The sequence below is a fragment of the Mesocricetus auratus genome, unplaced genomic scaffold (assembly GCF_017639785.1).
Source record: "Mesocricetus auratus isolate SY011 unplaced genomic scaffold, BCM_Maur_2.0 Super-Scaffold_100026, whole genome shotgun sequence".
Classification (NCBI taxonomy): Eukaryota; Metazoa; Chordata; class Mammalia; order Rodentia; family Cricetidae; genus Mesocricetus; species Mesocricetus auratus.
The window spans coordinates 10,696,208-10,715,531 of NW_024429207.1; the positions used below are offsets into that span (position 1 = coordinate 10,696,208).

General features: G+C 39.7%; 1 protein-coding gene across 1 annotated transcript; it reads left to right on the forward strand.

Annotated features, from left to right (window-relative positions):
* Positions 1-902: 902 nt before the first annotated feature.
* Positions 903-17,935, forward strand: LOC101825547 (60S ribosomal protein L26-like). The gene is made up of 3 exons (XM_040731730.1): positions 903-954; positions 1,393-1,451; positions 17,448-17,935. The coding sequence occupies exons 1-3, from the start codon at positions 903-905 to the stop codon at positions 17,919-17,921; spliced, it is 585 nt and encodes a 194-aa protein (XP_040587664.1). The 3' UTR covers positions 17,922-17,935.
* Positions 17,936-19,324: the final 1,389 nt, after the last annotated feature.

Below are 19,324 nucleotides of genomic sequence, written 5' to 3' on the forward strand. Positions count from 1 at the left end.
CAGCAGAAAAAAATAATGGAATCATGAGATTCGCAGGCAAATGGATGACACTAGAAGAAACCATCCTGAGTGAGGTAACCCAGTCACAAAAAGAGAAACATGGCATGTACTCTCTCATATATGGATTTTAGACATAGATCTGGGGAGTGCCAGCCTACAATCCTATGGCCAGACAGTCTGGGAAACAGAAACTACATTTAGTGGCTGGTTAAGTACTGAGCTGAACTCAAGAAAGCCAGTATCAGAGAGGGAGGACTGATGATCAAAGGGATTAAGACTGGGCTGGTTTAACCCCCAGAAACAGCTGACCAGACAAAGGTTAACTCTTGAATCCCAGGCATCAGCCTGGGAATCCAGCATGGGACTGATCAAGACCCCCTGAATCTGGGTGTCAGTGAGGAGGCCTAAGTAATCTATTGAGCCTTGGGCAGCAGATCAGTACCCATCCCAAGTATACACACGGACTTTGGACTCCCACAGAACAATGTGAGGTGCACTCTCACCCTGAACTCTTGGGGAAGGGTCTAGGCCCTGCCCTATATGAAATGACAGACTATGGACACCCCCATGGAGGGCCTCACCCTCCCTGGGGGAACGAGGGGATAACGGGGGGGATGGGGGGAAGGCACGGGAGGAGGGGAGGGAAAGGGAGAGGGACCTGGAACTGACTTGTGAAGCAACCTTGTTTCTTATCTAAATTAAAAAAAAAGAATAAAAAAAAAGAATGTAGTGATTAAATCTACTGCTTTGAATGAAGAATATGTAGCAAGCAAGCAAGAACTCTGAAACTGTAAGAAATATGCAAGAAAGAAAATTTAGATCTCAAGTGAGGAAAGAGTCTTAAAGCAGGGCATGGCAATCAGGCATAAATATGAGGTTAGATTCGTAGCTGTGAGACCGGCATGAACCCTGGGGCTCTGGAAAAGAGTCTGGAGATGATGTTATACAGCTTCAGTATTATGATAAGGATAAAGATCTTTCATCTGGCAGTAAACTAGAACAGGTATTGATTATTTCAAAAGTAATTTTCAAAGAGGTTTTAGGTCTTTCTTCTTGTTGGTCGCTAAGTTTGTTTTTACTTTAGTGTTGCTTATAATATCAATATGACATTATTGTTATTCTTAGTTATGTGTTGGTTATATCAACTTTAGTACTTTGTTTTGTCTTTTGATACAACCATAATAATGAAAAGATTCCCTTTACTACCCCAGAGAGATAGGATTTAGGTATCTACTAAGGTACTGTGGGAAAATAATTTCAGAATGAAATTCTGTCATTAGGTGTTAGCTGTGGCTAAATCAGGCAGACACTGTGATTTCTTTAAGTCATCCTTATTCTTTGAATCTTAAAAAAGATTAATTATTAATTTATTGTATATATGTGATCCTGTAGGAACCCGCAGTGGCCAGAAGAGAGTGCTCGATTGCCTGACACTGGAGTTACAGGTGATGGTGAGCTGCCTTGTGGCTCTGGGAAACCAAGTTTGAACCTCTACAACAACAATAAGAGCTCTTAACTGCTCAGCCATCTTTTCACTCTGTCATACCTTGACTATGACTATCTGCTTCAGCCATCAGCTCATTTCAAATAAAACCTTTGCTGTGCTCTTGCATTTAGTAGTTTCACATTTTCTCTCTAAACCCAAATCTTTTTATATAATGTATATGAACATAAGATCTTTAGCACACCTTTGAGATGTATGCGTAATACCACCAGTGAGAACCCTATCAGCCACTGATTTACTGAAGTAAAAGGAAGCCTACAATTAATGGGAACTGGGAGTCAGAGAGTTTGTTTTCCAAAAAGAAAAGGAGAAATACAGTTAGCTTTTAATGTGTGTGAGTTCTTCACTGGTATATTTAACGAAGCATGGGTCAAAGACATTTAAAGGAAACATTGTATCTATGTGGAGTGCAGAATTTTTGGTCATTATTTTCCACTAAATACAGTGCAAAACTATTCACATAGTATGCACAATGTGTTTAGTGTGATAAATGGTCTAGGGAGGATTTAAAGCAAGGGCAAGACATGCTTTGGTTACATGCAAGTTCAATGTGACTTTATGCAAGCAACTAGAGGACTTGTAGATTTTTATATTCTCAGGGACCTTAAAGAATACCCCCAAAGATAAGCACAGACTACCACATCTTAGAGCTGAGTGGGAGTGGCTTCTTTTCACCAGAAATATATAGTACAAAGTTATTAGTTAAATACATATGCCGTTGTTTGTACAAACACAAAGCCATAAGGCTAAATCTAAAAAAAATAGTGATTTTAATAGGTCAAATATGATGAAATACCAATAATTTAATAGACTTCAACGTAATATTTCATTTGTGAATGAGGAAACAGGAGTAGGCAGGTTTGTGACTTTCGAAGTCATCCATGGCTGGGATATAAAGCTGTGTAGTATGCTACTTTTTACTGTTTTTAAATTCCAAAGTGAAGTTGTGGAAGGTTTAGTATTGCTGTGATGAAACAACATGAGCATAGCAATTTGGGGAGGAAAGGGTTTCTTTGACTCATGCTTCCACATCACAATTCATCACTGGGCAAAGTCAGGACAGGAACCTGGAGGCAGGAGCTGGTGCAGAAGCTATGGAGAGGTGCTGCTTACTGGCTTGCTCCTCATGGCTTATTCAACCCACCTTCTTATAGAACCAAGAACTACCAGTCCAAAGATGGCACCATCTACAATGGGCTGGTTCTTCTCCCATCAACTACCAATTAAGAAAACACCCTACAGGCTTGTCTACAGCCGGAAACTATGGAGGCATTTTCTTAGTTGAGACTCTGTCTTCTCTGATGACTCTAGCTTGTGTCAAGTTGACATTAAATTAGCCAGCACAGGTCTAATGAGGCTGTTTGTCCTTTCATAACAGTTTATTGTTGAAGATAGATTTAGAAAAAGGAAAATGGGTGTCAATTCCAGCAGAGGAAGGATTTGTATGTTTCAAGATTTTTTTTTACCTAGATTAAATAACAAAGGGTTTATACTTTATACATATAATTGTTTTATCTTCCTTTTTAATGTGATCCTAGATTTAGATACTAGTTGCTATAGAATTTGTCAGCAGGAATTTTTTTGCCCTCTGTGGGTGTTTGAAAGAAGCACCAAAAGGAGTGGCACTCTTAGGAAGTGTGGTCTTGTTGGAGCAGGGGTGGTATTGCTGGAGGAAGCTTGTCACTGTGGGGATGGGCTTTGAGATGTCCTATGCTCAAGCTACACCCAGTGAAACAGTTTATTTACTGTTACCTGCAGATCAAGATGTAGGTCCTTCTCTACTCTCAGCTCCTTCTCCAGCACCATGTCTGCCTGCAGCCATGTCCTGCTATGGTGACAATGAACTAAACCTCTGAAACTTTCAGCCACCAATTACATGTTATAAGAATTGCCATGATCATGATGTCTCTTCACAGCAATAGAAACCCTAAGACATCTTCCCTCCCTCCCTCCCTCTCTCCCTCCCTCCCTTCCTCTCTCACCTTTCCTCTCTTCTTCCCTCCCTCCCTCCCTCTCTCCCTTCCTCCCTCCCTCCATGCCTCCCTCCCTTTCTCCCTGCCTCCCTCCCTCCTTTCTTTTCTTCCTTTCTCTTTCTGTCCTCTCCATTCTCTTTTCTGTCCTCTCCTCCCTCCCCTCTTTTACTTGTTCATCTCTCTCTTACTTTATGCTACTTAAGGTGTATGTTCAAAGCAGTCTTTGGTTAATAGGTTGCTTATGTATTTAAAGTGAACACATTTAAATTTAGGGATATATCTTTAAGCATTACTTTGATTAGATCCTATGGGAAGTGCTGTGAAGTGTTTTGTTTATTATAGTTTCTAAGCCGTATGTTATTAATTCAATTTCCTCTTGACCAAGTTGCCATGTAGAAAAGTAAAAGTACTTTGAAATTTCCTAGTGTATTGTACTTGATCTTTGTTTAAGCTCCTATAAATAATTAAAGCATTCTACAAGTTATATTTAGAATTTATAAAGTGCTATATGTGTATGAATTTTGTGTAGAAAGATAAAAACCAAACTCCATTATGCTTAAGTATTTATGTAAGGCCATTTGGTAAATATTTTCATCTTTCCCCAAACATGTACTTATTTTTGTAGAATCATACAAATAACAGGGGTTTTAAAAATAGTCATATGTTCTGTCTTTATTTATTTTTATAATGGCTCTGAAAATATAAGGAGTTATCCATTCATCATTTTATGCCACTAGCACTTTAGACATTGCTCCACAGTGTTTACAATGATTAACTCTATTGGTATGCATGATATCCTAATGATTAAATGTGCTGAAACTTCAGTTGTTTTGTCATTGGAAATTTATTTTTTCTATTTGTAGCTATAATTTAAAATGTTGAGTTGAATTTATAACACTTTCCTTGTTTTGGAGTATTTCCTTAAGGCAGATTTACATAAATGGGAATCTGGCACAGAAATTATGAAATATTTTTATGACTCTTAATATAATGCCAAATCAGTTTCCTAAAGTATTGGAGCATTTAAAAATGCAATTAGAGATGTGTGAGAGTACCATTTCTTTATTCCCTTGCCAGCATGAGATATTATCTTTTAAAGTGTCTTTTCCTAATTGAAGAGATTCAAAAGGAGAATGTACTTTAATTTGCATTTGCTTTCATGTTTTATAAATATGTTTATGTGTTTCACTTTCTATTTTTGAGCTATTTTCCCCGTTTTTTTTATAATTTTATACATTCAGCTGGCATAATTTACATCATTTTCTTGGACTTCAATACATTATTAGTAAAATACATCCTATTGTTTATTTTCTTCCAGTATAAATTTTATAAGTTTATTAACCAAAGCAATAAGGACAGGGTCTGCACAGATGACTCAGAGGTTGAACGCACTTGATACTCTTACAAAGGACCAAAGTTTGGCTTCCAGTGCCCACATGACTGCTCACAGGTACTTGTAACTATATTTCCAGAAGGGTCAGAGCCCCCTTCTGCTCTCTGCCAGCATTTGAATTCACATGCACATACCTATACACAGATATCCATACACATACGCATAATTACAAAAATGATAAAGTCAGTGTTTGGCGTTAATTATGTCTTAGTGTTACTATTGCTGTCATAACACACCATGATCAAAAGCAACTTGGGAAAGAATACATTTATTAGGCTTGTACTGCTATATCACTGTTTACTAACTGAGTACTAACTGGGTAGGAATTTGGGGGCAAGAATTGATGCAGAGACCATGGAGGAGTGCTGCTTACTGGCTTGTTCCCAATGGCTTGCTCAGTCTGCTTCCTCATAGAACCTAATCCCACCAACCCAGCAATGGCACCACCTACAATGGGCTGGGTCCTCCCACATCAATCACTAATTAAGAAAATGCATGCATGCCAGACCCTCTGAATGTGGGTGTCAGTTGGGAGACTTGGGCAGTCTATGGGGCCTCTGGCAGTAGAATCAGTATTTATCCCTAGTTCATGAAGGGGCTTTGGGAGCCCATTCCCTATGGAGGGATACTCTCTCACCCTAGATACAAGGGAAGAGCCTAGGTCCTGCCCCAAATAATGTGACAGACTTTGATGATCCCCTATGGAAGGCCTCGCCCTCCCTGAGGAGTGGATGGCGGGGTAGGATGGGGAGGTGGGGGGAATGCGAGGACAGGAAGGAGAGGGAACTTGCATTGGTGTGTAAAATAAAATTGTTTGTAATTTAAATAAAAAATTAATTGAAAGAAGAAAATGCCCTACAGGTTTTCTTGCAGTCTGATCTTATGGAGGCATTTTCTCAATTGAGGCTTCCTCTTCCTTGGTGACTCTAGCTTATGTCAAGTTGACATAAAGCCAGCATATTATGCAATACCATGTACCTTTTTAAAAAAATTCATTCAAGCTGGGCGTTGGTGGCACATGCCTTTAATCTCAGCACTCAGGAGGCAGAGGCAGGCTGATCTCTATGAGACCAGTTTGTGGCCAGCCTGGTCTACAGAGTAGCCTCCTAAACAATGCAGAGAAACCCTGTCTCAAGAAACCAAAAAAAATGCATTCAATGTAATATAAATTCTATTTGATTAAATTCATTACTGTACTATATTGTAATTAAACTCATGATACATGAAAATTAGCCAGAAAAATAGAAAAATCAACCAAAAGTCTCCAAAAGTTATTTGTATTTTCACTTTTTAAAGGCAGGATTGATCCAACTATATAGCCCCAGGTTGATCTTGAACTTGGGATCTTTCTGCTCAAACCTTCCAATTCTGAGGCTATGGTTATGTACTACCATGCTTGGCTCTCAATTTTCGAGTTTTATTAGTTGTTTTTTTGTGATTACCCTTTTGCTTTGATTGACTGATTTCATTAAAACCATCTCCAGGAATCTAGGAGAAATATATTATTCTCTTAAAAAGGAGAAGGCTTCTAGCAATGTCCACTTAACTGCTGCTTTGTACATGAACCATCCAGGGTGCAGAGGGTCTCTTGGGTGTCAAGGTGAAGAGACCTGTAATCAGGACATGTTATATAAAGGATAGTTACTGTCCTGTATAATTGTTCTAGTCCTACTAATGAGCAGAGTCTGGACAGATCCTTATGAGTTCAGTGGGACCCATTCATTGCCAGAATAGTGTATCTGACCATCAAGCAATTCTTCCCACATAGAAATAATATTGCTGTTGAGCCTTTGTATTTATCCCATGTGCCTTTGTATCCTAGATTAAGCCTGTTATTTTAGCAGAGCACAAAAATTTACAAATAGGGAGGGAAGGGGCTGGGAGGAGTGTTAACCAAGATGAAGGTTGTTTGAAAAAGCCACACAGAAACCTACTATCTTCTAACCCAATAAAAATATAAGGAAGAATTTGAAGGAAGATATTCTGCATGGATAAATAGCTTTGATCATAGAAGCAGAAAGATACTAAACAAAAAAAATTTCAGAGACCTAAGCTCTTCATTAGGGAAGCTGCGGAGACCCAAATAAGACAGGCTTTTCCTTTATGTTTGGTTGTCAACGAGAGCTAGGTGATAAGACCCCATTGCTGAAGATACCACACACCATGGTTCCAAGATACAGAGAAATCCAACTGTAGTTGATCTAGAAAGATCTTCACTGCTGGCTAATTTTCAAAGTGGTAGAAGGTACTCTATAAGCAACTTCAGGAAGAAAAGACATCACCAGTCTTATTGAGCAGAGAACTCTATGAACTACAACACCAGTCTGTTAGGTAAGAGGTACCCACACATGCATTAGTGGATGACTGCTATGGAGATAACCAATTGCCCTCCACAGAAGGGAACTAATGCCTGATATTATAAACCTGGTTAAAAAATTTCACACATCAAAGAAGCTATAGGCTCTATGAGGGAATTTGCTATGGATGTTAAGTTAAATAAACATAAAATAAACTGTTTTCTAAATAGTTGTGTATATACCCCAGAAAAAGGCTACTTTCAACCTGTATCATGGAAGCCTATCTTTACACTGAATGGTGGTGGATGCAGAGACTGGTTGCCCAAGATGACAGGAATGAGTGACAGATAAGGGCTCTAATTAAGTTTCTTATATGGTACCCTCTCTAAGATTCTTGGAAGAGGGGAAGGAACGAATGTAAGATCAGCTGCCAAACAGTGGGAGCACATGCCTTTAGTTTCAGCACTTGGGAGGAAGAGGCAGGTGGATCTCTGTGAGTTTGGTTCCAGCCTGGTCTACAAAATGAGTTCCAGGACAGCCTGAACTGTTAAAGAGAGAAATCCTGCCTCAAAGAGATGTGCAGATTTGTTGACTCTGCAAGGAAAGCCTTACTCTCTCTGAGGAGTGGATGGAGTGGTGTTGGAATAGGTGGCGAGAACGGAAGGAGGGGAAGGAGTGGGAACTTGGATTTGTATGTAAAATGAGAAAAGCTTGTTTTAAATTAAAAAAATCATGTCTAAAAACAGAAGAATGTAAGATCAGGAGAGGGAAGGCAATCCTCAGCCTCTGGCTACTACACAGTTAATGTAACCATGAACTCAGAACAGCTATCACCGCATGAGCTGAGCCTGCATAGGACAAGCGTGCCCCACAGTCACTCATGGCCACAGGAGGGGCTCCCTGGACTCTACTGCTTACTTCAAACTATTTGCAATTATTAGGCTCTGAGATGGGGCAGCCATTATCTTCAGCTTCAAGGGTTAACTTTAATCACATGGTCACACACGTTTCCGGTCAGATCCAATGTGCTGGCTAATATTTTTTTTGTCAATTTGACATGAACTAGAGTGACATGAAAAGAGAGACTCTCAACTGAAGATATGGGAATGCCAAGAATCCTGTGATTGGTGCCTTATGGGCATATGACCTTGAGTTGTATATATAAAAAAAGCAAGCTAGGCAAGCTATGGAGAAAAGTACAATAGCAAGTCTTCCTCTATGGTCCCTGACTCCACGTTCTTGATTGAGTTCCTGTCCTACCTTCCCTCAATGATGGACTGTAATGTGATATGGAATGTGAATGCTTTCCTTTCCCTTGCTGTTTTTGGCTATGGTCTTGATCATAGAGATAACACACCAGAAGACACACAGAGACACAAAGAAAATGGAAGGATACAGTGTGGGAAAGAGAAGGCAGAAGTAACAGCAATCAGAATGGACTGAATACACATATGAAATTGTCAAAGGATAAATTTCATTACAACCCCAGTCTAAGGTGTTTTTTGTCTTCATGGAAGATTTTTTTCTTTGAGCTTTTTATCGTCTACCATTCTCTTTCCATTTCCCTGCTATCCTGGCACCCTCTTCCCCAGTGGCTATTGAGCAACTTAGAGAAAAGTAGTAAAAGCAGAAGTATTTTGGGAAGCAGAATCTGAGTTCACTTCTTTGCTCCACATTCCGTTTGCCCCTGTGGATCATTGAAGGAAGTGAAGCCAGGGACACCAATTTCCATTTGGCCTCTAGCCCAACCTGAAGAGGACCTCTTGGAGTTCAGAGAATGGACTGAGGCTCACAAAGTGCTTAGAATAGTGCCTGGCACCAAGTCAGCTCTTAATAAATGGAACCTATTATCTTTTGCATTTAGGTTAGTTCTGTCTCTCCTCCTCGCCCTTAGTAAAGTTTCTATGCCATCACTGATGGCTGCCTCTTAGAAACTATAGCCCTGAAACAAAGAAACGGGACCAACTGTATTTAATGTGTATAAGATCTTAAAGTTTATAATAGCATTTTCAACATGTAAATGATTTATTTTTGCACTTTTCTGAATTAGAAACAAACTTGCTTTACATGTCAATCCCCTCTCTCTCCACTCCTCCCCTGTCCCACACTGACCTCTTATTCCATCCCTCTTCTGCTCCCCAGGGAAGTCTTCCATGGGGGAGCTTCAAAGTCTGTCATATCATTTGGAGGAGGGCCTAGACCCTCCCCCATGTATCTAGGCTGACAGAATATTCCTCTATATGGAGGGGGCTCTCAAAATTCATTCGTGTAGTAGGGATAAATACTAATCCATTGCTAGAGGCCCCATAGATTAACCAGACCTCCAAACTGACATCTACATTTAGGGGGCTGGGACAGTCCTATACTGGTTTCCCAGCTATCAGTCTGGGGGCCATGAGCTCCCCCTTGTCCATGTTGGCTATTTCTGTGGGTTTCTCCAGCCTGGTCTTGACCCCTTTGCTCATCACTCCTCCCTCTCTGCAACTGGATTCCAGAGTTCAGCTCAGTGTTTAGCTGTGGGTGTCTGCTTCTGCTTCCATCAACTACTGGATGAAGACTATAGGATGACATATTAGTCATCAATCTCATTATCAGAGAAGGACATTCAAGGCAGCCTCTCCACTATTGTTTAGATTGTTAGTTGGGGTCAACCTTGTAGATATCTGGACATTTCTCTAGTGCCATATTTTTCTTTAAACCTATAACGGCTCCCTCTACTATGGTATCTCTTTTCTTGCTCTCATCTATTCTTCCCCTGACTTGAACTTCCTGCTTTCTCATGTCCTCCCTTCTGCTCCTCTTATCCCCTTCTCTTTCTCCCAACTCTCTCTCCCCTTCTCCCATGCTCCCAAAGAGCTCAGGATATCTTTCTTATCCCTTTCCCCTTCTCTGGGGGACCATGTATGCCTCTCTTAGGGTCCTCCTTGTTTCCTAGCTTCTCTGGCAGTATGGATTGTAGGCTAGTAATCATTTATTTTATGTCTAAAATGCATATATGAGTTAGTACATACCATGTTTGTATTTTTGTGACTGGGTTACCTCACTCAGGATGATTTCTTCTAGTTTCATTCATTTGCCTGCGAGTTTCAAGATTCCATTTTCCCCCCCGCTGAGTAGTACTCCATTGTGTAAGTCTACCATATTTTCTTTATCCATTCTTCAGTTGAGAGACATCTAGGTTGCTTCCAGGTTCTGGCTATTACAAAGAATGCTGCTATGAACAAGTTTGAACAGATGTCCTTGTTGTATGAATGTGCATCTTTTGGGTATATGTCAAAGAGTGGAATTGCTGGATCTTGTGACAGACTGATTCCCTTTTACTGAGAAACCGCCATTCTGATTTCCAAAGTGGCTGTATTAGTTTGCACTCCCAGCAGCAGTGAAGGAGTGTTCCCCATTGACCACATTCTCTCCAGCATAGACTGTCATTGTTTTTTTGTTTTTTGTTGGTGTTTTTTTAATTTATTTTAGCCATTCTGACAAGAGTAAGATGGTATCTCAGAGATGTTTTGATTGCCATTTCCCTGATGGCTAAGGATCCTGAGCACTTTCTTATGTGTCTTTCAGCCATTTTAGATTCCTCTATTGAGAATTCTCTATTTGGTTCTGTACCCCATTTTAAAAATTGGAATATTTGGTGTTTTGGCGACTTGCTTCTTGAGTTCTTTGTAAATTTTGGAGATCAGGCCTCTGTCAGATGTGGGGTTAGTGAGTAACTTTTCCCACTCTGTGGGCTGCCGTTTTGTCTTGCTGACTGTGTCCTTTGCCTTACAGAAGCTTCTCAGTTTCATGAGGTCCCATTGTCGATCTCAGTGTCTGTGCTACTTGTGTTTTGTTCAGGAAGCAGTCTCCTGTACCAATTTGTTCAAGGGTACTTCCCAATTTCTCTTCTAAGATTTTCAGTGTGGCTGGATTTATGTTGAGGTTTTTGATCCATTTGGACTTAAGTTTTGTGCGTGGTGATAGGCATGGATGTACCTGCAGTCTTCTACACTCCAGCATACAGTTACGCTGGCACCATCTGTTGAAGTTGCTTTCTTTTTTCCATTGTATAATTTTAGCTTCTTTGTCAAAAATCAGGTGTTCATAGGTGTATGGGTCCATATCATGGTTTTCAATTTGATTCCTTTGGCCTACCTGTCTACATTTGTGTCAATACTAAGCTATTTTCAGGACTATAACTCCATAATAGAGCTTGAAGTCTGGGATGGTGATGTATTCAGATATTCTTTTATTGTACTGGGTTGCTTTTGGCTATCGTTGGTCTTTATTTTTCCATATAACTTTGATTATTGCTCTTTCAAGGTCTGTGAAGAATTGTGCTGGGATTTTAATGTGGATTGCATTGAATCTGTAGATTGCTTTTGGCAAAGTTACCATTTTTACTATGTTGATCCTACCTATGCAAGAGCATGGGAGTTCTTTCCATTTTCTGATATCTTCCTTAATTTCTTTAAAGATTCGCAGTTCTTGCTATACAGGTTTTTCACTTGTTTGGTTAGCATTACCCCAAGGTATTTTATGTTGTTTATGGCAATTGTAAAGGATGATGTTTCTCTGATTTCTTTCTCATCTCATTTATCTTCCGTATATAGTAGGGCTACTGATTTTTTTGAGTTAGTTTTGTATCCTACCACTTTGCTGAAGGTATTTATCTGCTGTAGTAGTTTTCTGGTAGAGTTTTTTGGGTCACTTATGTAAACTATCATATCATCAGCAAATAGTGAAAGTTTGATTTCTTCCTTTCCAATTTGTATCCCCTTGATCTCTTTTTGTTGTCTTATTGCTCTGGCTAGAAAATCAAGTACGATATTGAAGAGATACGGAGATAGTGGACAGCCTTGCCTTGTTCCCAATTTTAGAGGAATCACATTGAGTTTCTATACATTTTATTCGATGTTGACTGTTGGTTTGCTGTATATAGCTTTTATTATGTTTAGGTATGTTCCTGTTATCCCTGATCTCTCCAAGACCTTTATTATGAAGGGCTGTTGGATTTTGTCAAAGGCTTTTTCAGTGAGATGATCATGTGATTTTTATTTCTCAGTTTGTTTATATGGTGGATTACATTGATGGCTTTTCATATTTTGAACCATCCCTGCATCCTTGGGATGAAGCTTACTTGATCGTGATGTATGATTTTTCTGATGTCTTTTTGAATTGGATTTGCCTGTATTTTATTGAATATTTTTGCATCAATGTTCATGAGGGATATTAGTCTGTAGTTCCCTTTCTTAGTTGTGTCTTTGTGTGGCTTGGATACCATCATTGAAGTCTTGTAAATGAGTTTGGCAGTGTCCCTTCTGCTTCTATTGTGTAGAATACTTTGAAGAGAATTGGTATTAGCTGTTCTTTGAATTTCTGGTAGAATTCTTCATTGAAGCCTTCTGGCCCTGGATTTTTTTTTTTTTGGTTGGGAGACCTTTGATGACTGCTTCTGTTTCATTAGGGGTTACATGTCTATTTAAATTGCTTATCTGTTCTTGATTTAATTTTGGTAAGTGATATCTATCCAGAAAATTAACCATTTCCTTTAGATTTTCAAATTTTGTGGAGTACAGGTGTTTTCAAAGTATGACCTGGCGATTTTCTGGGTATCTTTGGTGCCCGTTGTTATGTCCCCCTTTTCATTTCTGATTTTGTTAATTTGTATATTCCCTTTCTGCCATTTGGTAAGTTTGGATAAAGGTTTGCCTATCTTGTTGATATTCTCGAAGACTCCTCCTCCTGGGTGAATTTGCTTCTTTATGTTCTAGTGCTTTCAGTTGTGCTGGTTAATTCTCTAGTGTGACTATTCTTCAGTTTCTTCATGTGGGCACTTAGTGCTATGAACTTTCCTCTTATCACGTCTTTCAAGGTGTCCCATAAGTTTGGGTATGTTGTGTCTTCATTCTCATTGAATTCTAGGAAGTCTTTAATTTCTTTTTTTTAGTTCTTCTGTGACCCAGGAGTGGTGCAATTGTGCATCTTTCAATTTCCATGAGTTTGTAGGTTTTTTGCAACTTGTGTTCTTGTTGAATTCTAATTTTAAAGCATGGTGGTCTGTAAATGATTTTGAAAGTAAAGTTTTCCATTGGTTTCCCTAAAATTTTCTGAATGAGTTTTCTCTTTCTCTCTCTCTCTCTCTCTTTTCCACAAAACACTCATCATTGTATAGTCTAAATATTGGAAGCATGATTCTGAATTATTTTAGAATGGAAGGGTATGCAAGATTTGTCTTCAAAAATGTGAATTGCTGAACATATAATGCTAAGTCATTGATCTTTCAGCTCATTCATGTGAAGATGGTTCCATTTTATTTACTCAATTAAGAAACTAAGAAATATGAATAAAAGTCAATAAACCGGTAGAATACCCAATACACAAATGGAACTCAAACCAAGAAATGTATTTTCCCTTTATCTTTTGTTTATTTTCAAAATTATCATACAAAGTAATGAGCTTGTCATGACATTTTCATATGTAATTGGTTTTTTATTGATACCCTGTTCTTCCTTTCACCCATTCATTTGCTCCTATTTTTTTCTTTTCACATTTTTGTTTTTGTCTCCATGCATGGATCTGTGTGAGAATGTGTATCTATCTGTATGCAACTGCCCTTGAATGCCAGACGAGGACATTAGATTCCTCATAACAGAAGTTACAGATACCACCTAATGTAGATGCCCGAATCTCAACTCCAGTTCTCTGCAAGAGCAGTAAATGTCCTTAATCACTGAACATCTGTCCAGACTCACCTCCTACCTGTCTTGCCCACTTACCCACAATCCTTTGTGTTCTTACACTACTGTAGTCTGTAGTCCCCTTTTTGGTATCATTCACACATGTTCTGTTACTCAAAATCTTTTACCCCCTTTAGGGTTCACTTTCTTATTTCATGATCCATACCCACACCTATATGTATATATATATATATATATATATATATATATTTAAGTATTTTACAGGACCATAAACGACCAATAAATATACATATGCACATATGTATATAAACACAAGGTAAAAATGAAAAGTGAGTATAATCTCTGTGAGTTCAAGGCCAGCCTGGTCTACAAAGCAAGTTCCAGGACAGCCTCCAAGAAAATACAGAGAAACCCCATCTCGAAAAACCAAAAAAAAAAAAAAAAAAAAAAAAAAAAAAGAAAAAAGAAAAAAAGAAAAAAGAAAAGTGAGGGAAAACACACAGTCGTTATTCATCCAGGCTAGCCTCATATAATTACTTTCACACTCATACATCTTTCTGCAAATTCCATTATTTTGTAGCTGAGTAAAAGGTACGTTGTGTGTCACAATCAATAAATGGGGCCTCCTGAAACTGAGAAGCTTCTGTAAAGCAAAGAACACAGTCAACAAGACAAAACGGCTCCCTACAGAATGGGAAAAGATCTTTACGAACCCCACATCTGACAGAGGGCTGATCTCCAAAATATACAAAGAACTCAAGAAACTAGAAATCAAACTACCAAATAATTCAATTAAAAAATTGTTGGGGCCCATATATTGGAAATCTATTTCATCTTGCCATGAGTTCAGAGAGCTTCGACTCCTATTAAGATATTAGCTTAATGGCTGCAGGATGCCCTAGACTTACTTGGTGGTGAATGTCTCCTATCTAATTAACAATAGACCTAGGCTCAGACAAGTTTACACTTTCCCCACAGGCTAGGTGATAAATGCAGCTATGTAGTGCCTAAAGGTCAAGTGGTATGTGCAGCTAGGAGTGTTAACTGAATCTGCCCTCCTGGCACTATCCTGTTTCTGTCTTTCCTTTAATATACATAGCTAGCATTTCCCTCATCCGCACTTCCCCACTCAGGAACAGACCCCGGACTGTTCGGCTGGTTCTGATTGCAGCCCTACAAACATCAGTCCATTACAAAAAGTGGGGTACAGATCTAAATAGAGAATTCTCAACAGAGCAATCTCAAATGACAGAAATACTCAACATCCTTAGTCATCAGGGAAATGCAAATCAAAATCATTCTGAAATTCCATATAACACTGATCAGAATGACTAAAGTCAAAAACACCAATGACACCTTATGCTGGAGAGGATGTGGAGAAAGAGGAACACTTCTCCATTGCTGGTGGGAGTGCAAACTTGTACAGCCACTGTGGAAATCAGTATGGATATTTCTCAGAAAATTAGTGGTCAACTTACCTGAAGACCCTGAAATATCACTGTTGGGTATATACCTGAAGGAGGCACATTCACACCACAAGAAGATTTGCTCAACTGTGTTCATGGAAACATGATTTGTAATAGCCAGATCTTGGAAACAGCCTAGATTCCCCTCAACTGAAGAATGGATAAAGAAAATGTGGTATCGTTATACAATGGAGTATTACTCAGCAGTAAGAAACAATGACATCCTAAAATTCAAAAGCAAGTGGACAGAACAAGAAAGCAACCACTCTAAGTGAGGTAATTCAAAACTAGAAAGACAAATATAGTATGTACTCACTCATAAGTAGATATCAGACATAAATCAAAAGATACCCAGCCTGCAATCCATAACTCCAGAGAAGCCTGAACCCTCTTCCAGAAACAGATGGAAGCAGATGCATAAATCCACAACTAACCAATGGGCCAAGCTCCTGGACTACAATTGAAGTGAAGGAGGAATGATAATATGAACAAAGGAGTTAAGACCAAGGGAATCAAGACCATGATGGGGAAACTCACAGAATCAGCTAACCCAAGCTAGTGAGAGATCACTGACTCAGGTCTGACAAATGGGGAACCTGCATAAGACCAAACTAGACTCCCTGAATACAGTGTGACTGGGACAATATATGAGGTCACTGGCAGTGGGTCCAAAACCTAACACTAATGTACAAACTGATTTGGTGGAGTCCATTCTATGTGGAGAGAGTCTATGGCCAGCCTATACACAGGGGTGTAGAGGTGGGGAGGTGCTTTGGTCCTGCCTCAATTAGATGATGTGACAGACTTAGTAGACTTCCTATGGGAGGCCTTACCCTCTCCGTGGAGCAGATAGGAGGAGGAGGAGTTGAGGGTGTGGGAGGAGAGGAGGAAGTAGTAACTGGGATTGGAATGTGGCAAAGAATTCTGTAAGAACTCTTTTAGTTCCATGTAACCCTGTTGATCAAGTCTAAGGCTATTTCCTACATCCTATATTATTCAGGAAGTGTTTATTCATCTATCTATCTATCTATCTATCTATCTATCTATCTATCTATCTATCTACTTTTGTTGTTTTTGGTTTTTTGGGGCAAGGTTCCAGGCAATCCTAGGACTCCCTGTGTAGACCGGGCTGACATAACTCACAGAGATCCGCCTGCCTTTGCCTTCCAAGTCCTGAGACTAAAGGCATGTGCCACAACCACCCAGCTTCTTTTTTTATGCATAAGAATTGCCTGCTTATTTTAAATTAATTTTTATAAAAACAATCTTATTTTACATACAAATCCCAGTTCCCTCTCCTTCCTATCTTTCCATTCTGCCCACAACCCCCATCCCACCCCCATCCACTCCTCAGGGAGAGTGAGACCTCCCAATGGGGGTTCATCAAAGTCTGTCACATCACTTGGGGCAGGACCTAGGCCCTCCCCTGTGTATCTAGGCTGAGAGAGTATCCCTCTATAGGGAATGGGCTCCCAAAGTCCATTTGTGCACTAGGGATAAATACTGGTTCCACTGTCAGAGACCTCATAGACTGCCCAAGCCCCCACAACTGACACCTGCATTCAGGGGTCCTAGTTTGGTCTTATGCTGTTTCTCCAGCAGTCAGTCTGGGGTCTGTGAGCTCAGTTGAGAAACTTTTAATGGCTGTGTCTATTTCACTAGGGGTTATAGATCTGTTTAAAATTCTTATCTGATCTTGATTTAACTTTGGTAAGTGGTATGTACAAGAAAGTTATCCATTTCTTTTGGATTTTCCAATTTGGTGGAGTACAGCTTTTAAAAGTGTGTTCTTATGATTCTTTGTATTTTCTTGGTGTTTGTTGTTATGTCTCCCTTTTCATTTCTAATTTCATTAATTTAGATTTTAGTTAATTTGGATAAGGTTTGCCAATCTGATTTATTTTCTCAAAGAACCAACACTTTGTTTCATTGAATGTTTGTATTTTTTCTATTCATTTGTTTCTATTTTACTGATTTCATCCCCGAGTTTGATTATTTCTTACTGTTTGCTCCTTTTGTGTGTGATTTCTTCTTTGTGTTCTAAAGTTTTCAGGAGTGTTGTTAAGTTATTAGTATTATATCTGTCCAACATTTTTATGTGGGCACTTAATGTTATGAACTTGCTTCTTAGAATAGCTTTCATTGGGCTGGATCGCAGCCGCCAAAAAGGAAGTTCAATCCCTTGGTGACTTCTGACCGAAGCAAGAACCGCAAACAGCATTTCAATGCACCTTGTCACATTCGGAGGAAGATCGTGTCTTCCCCTCTTTCCAAAGAGCTGAGACAGAAGTACAATGTTCGGTCGATGCCCATTCGAAAGGGTGACGAAGTTCCGGTTGTCCGAGGACACTACAAAGGTCAGCAGATTGGCAAAGTGGTCCAGGTGTACAGGAAGAAATACGTCATCTACATCGAACGAGTGCAGCAAGAAAAGGCTAATGGCACGACTGTCCATGTGGGCATCCACCCCAGCAAGGTGGGTATCGCCAGGCTAAAGCTGGACAAAGACCGCAAGAAGATCCTGGAAAGGAAAGCCAAGTCTCGACAAGTAGGCAAGGAGAAGAGCAAGTACAAGGAAGAAACGATTGAGAAGATGCAGGAGTAGGGGTGTCTCATGCACAGTTTCCATTAAAGACTGTGAAAAAAAAAGAATAGCTTTCATTGTGCCCTATAAGTTTTGATTCATTGTGTATTCATTTTCACTCAATTCTAGAAAGACTGCAATTTCCTTCAGTAATGATTTGTTAAGCTTCCATGAGTTTGTAAGCTTTCTGTTCACAGAATAAATGACAACATCTACTGGTTACAAGTATGTGAGTCTCAGAGGACTAATGGTCACTTCAGGCTTAGTAAAAGATGGGCAATCACTTTGTGGAGTAGTCAACAGCATCTGATGGAGCAGGCACCTCACCACCACTGGGGAATTTCACCTACTGGTAATGACTCTAGAAAAGTTCTTGAAAATGTTGTTAAGAATGTAAACATTAGCCAGGAAGTGGTGGCGTACACCTTTAATCCCAGCACTGGGATTCAGAGGAAGGTGGATCTCTGTGAGTTCGAGACCAGCGTTGTCAATAAGAGCGAGTTCCAGGACAGCCTCCAGTGCCACAGAGAAACCCTGTCTTGAAAAACTAGACTAGTAGCACTTCAATTCTTATGTATTTGAATGCATACTTCTACACATGTATTATTATATATGCTTAGTATCTATAAATTGTTCAGGACAATGTCCTTGTTTCCTTCCTGTTGATGTGTTGCGGACTTTGACCAAAAGCAAGTTGGGGACGGAAAGCATGTCTCTATTACACTGATCATTGGAGGAACTCAGGGTAGCAGCACAAGGTAAAAAGCTGGGGTCCACAACTGAGCCAGAGACCATGGAGAAACAATTCTTACTTCCTTGCTCCCCATGGTTCACCTGTCTTGCTTTTCATACAACTCACAACCAGCTGCCCAGGTGTGGCACCATTTAGAGGATTCTGAGTCCTCCCATATTAACCATTATTAATAATAAAAAATGTCCTACAAACTTGCCTATAGGCCAGTCTGGTGGAGGCACTCTCTCAACTGAGGTTCCTGCTTCTGAGATGAGTTCTTGCTTCTGACAGATGAGTTGGATTGGGAACACTTTATTCTTTTATGTGTTTGGAGCGGCCATCCAGTATGGGTGCTGGGATACAAGCACTGACCCCCTAATAAAAGAATAAGTGCTCTCAGCCATTGAGCCACCTCTCCAGCACATGCCTCTTGCTTCTAAGTCGATGCTTTCCCCCAGATCACCAATCTACTCCCGTACTCACAGCATCTCTTTCCTTTTTCACGGAATTGTATCTATTTAAACAACAGCAACAAATCAAAACAAAACGCATCAAAGCCAAACCAGGACTCTCTTGGGCAAAAGCAGTTCGTGTATTAGAATAGCAATTTCTCCCTTTGACCATTTTCACCACTGTGTGAATCTTTCAGCTCACAAATGGAGTTCCTCTTCCTGAATTCCTTTCTGAAAAT

Bases quoted from the DNA above. Each gene is read 5' to 3' on its own strand.
- LOC101825547 (XM_040731730.1), top strand. From the start codon at position 903: ATGAACCCTGGGGCTCTGGAAAAGAGTCTGGAGATGATGTTATACAGC. The intron at 955-1,392 runs GTATTATGATAA...GTGATCCTGTAG, and splicing joins GATGATGTTATACAGCTTCA to GAACCCGCAGTGGCCAGAAG. The intron at 1,452-17,447 runs GTGAGCTGCCTT...CTTGCTTCTTAG, and splicing joins CACTGGAGTTACAGGTGATG to AATAGCTTTCATTGGGCTGG.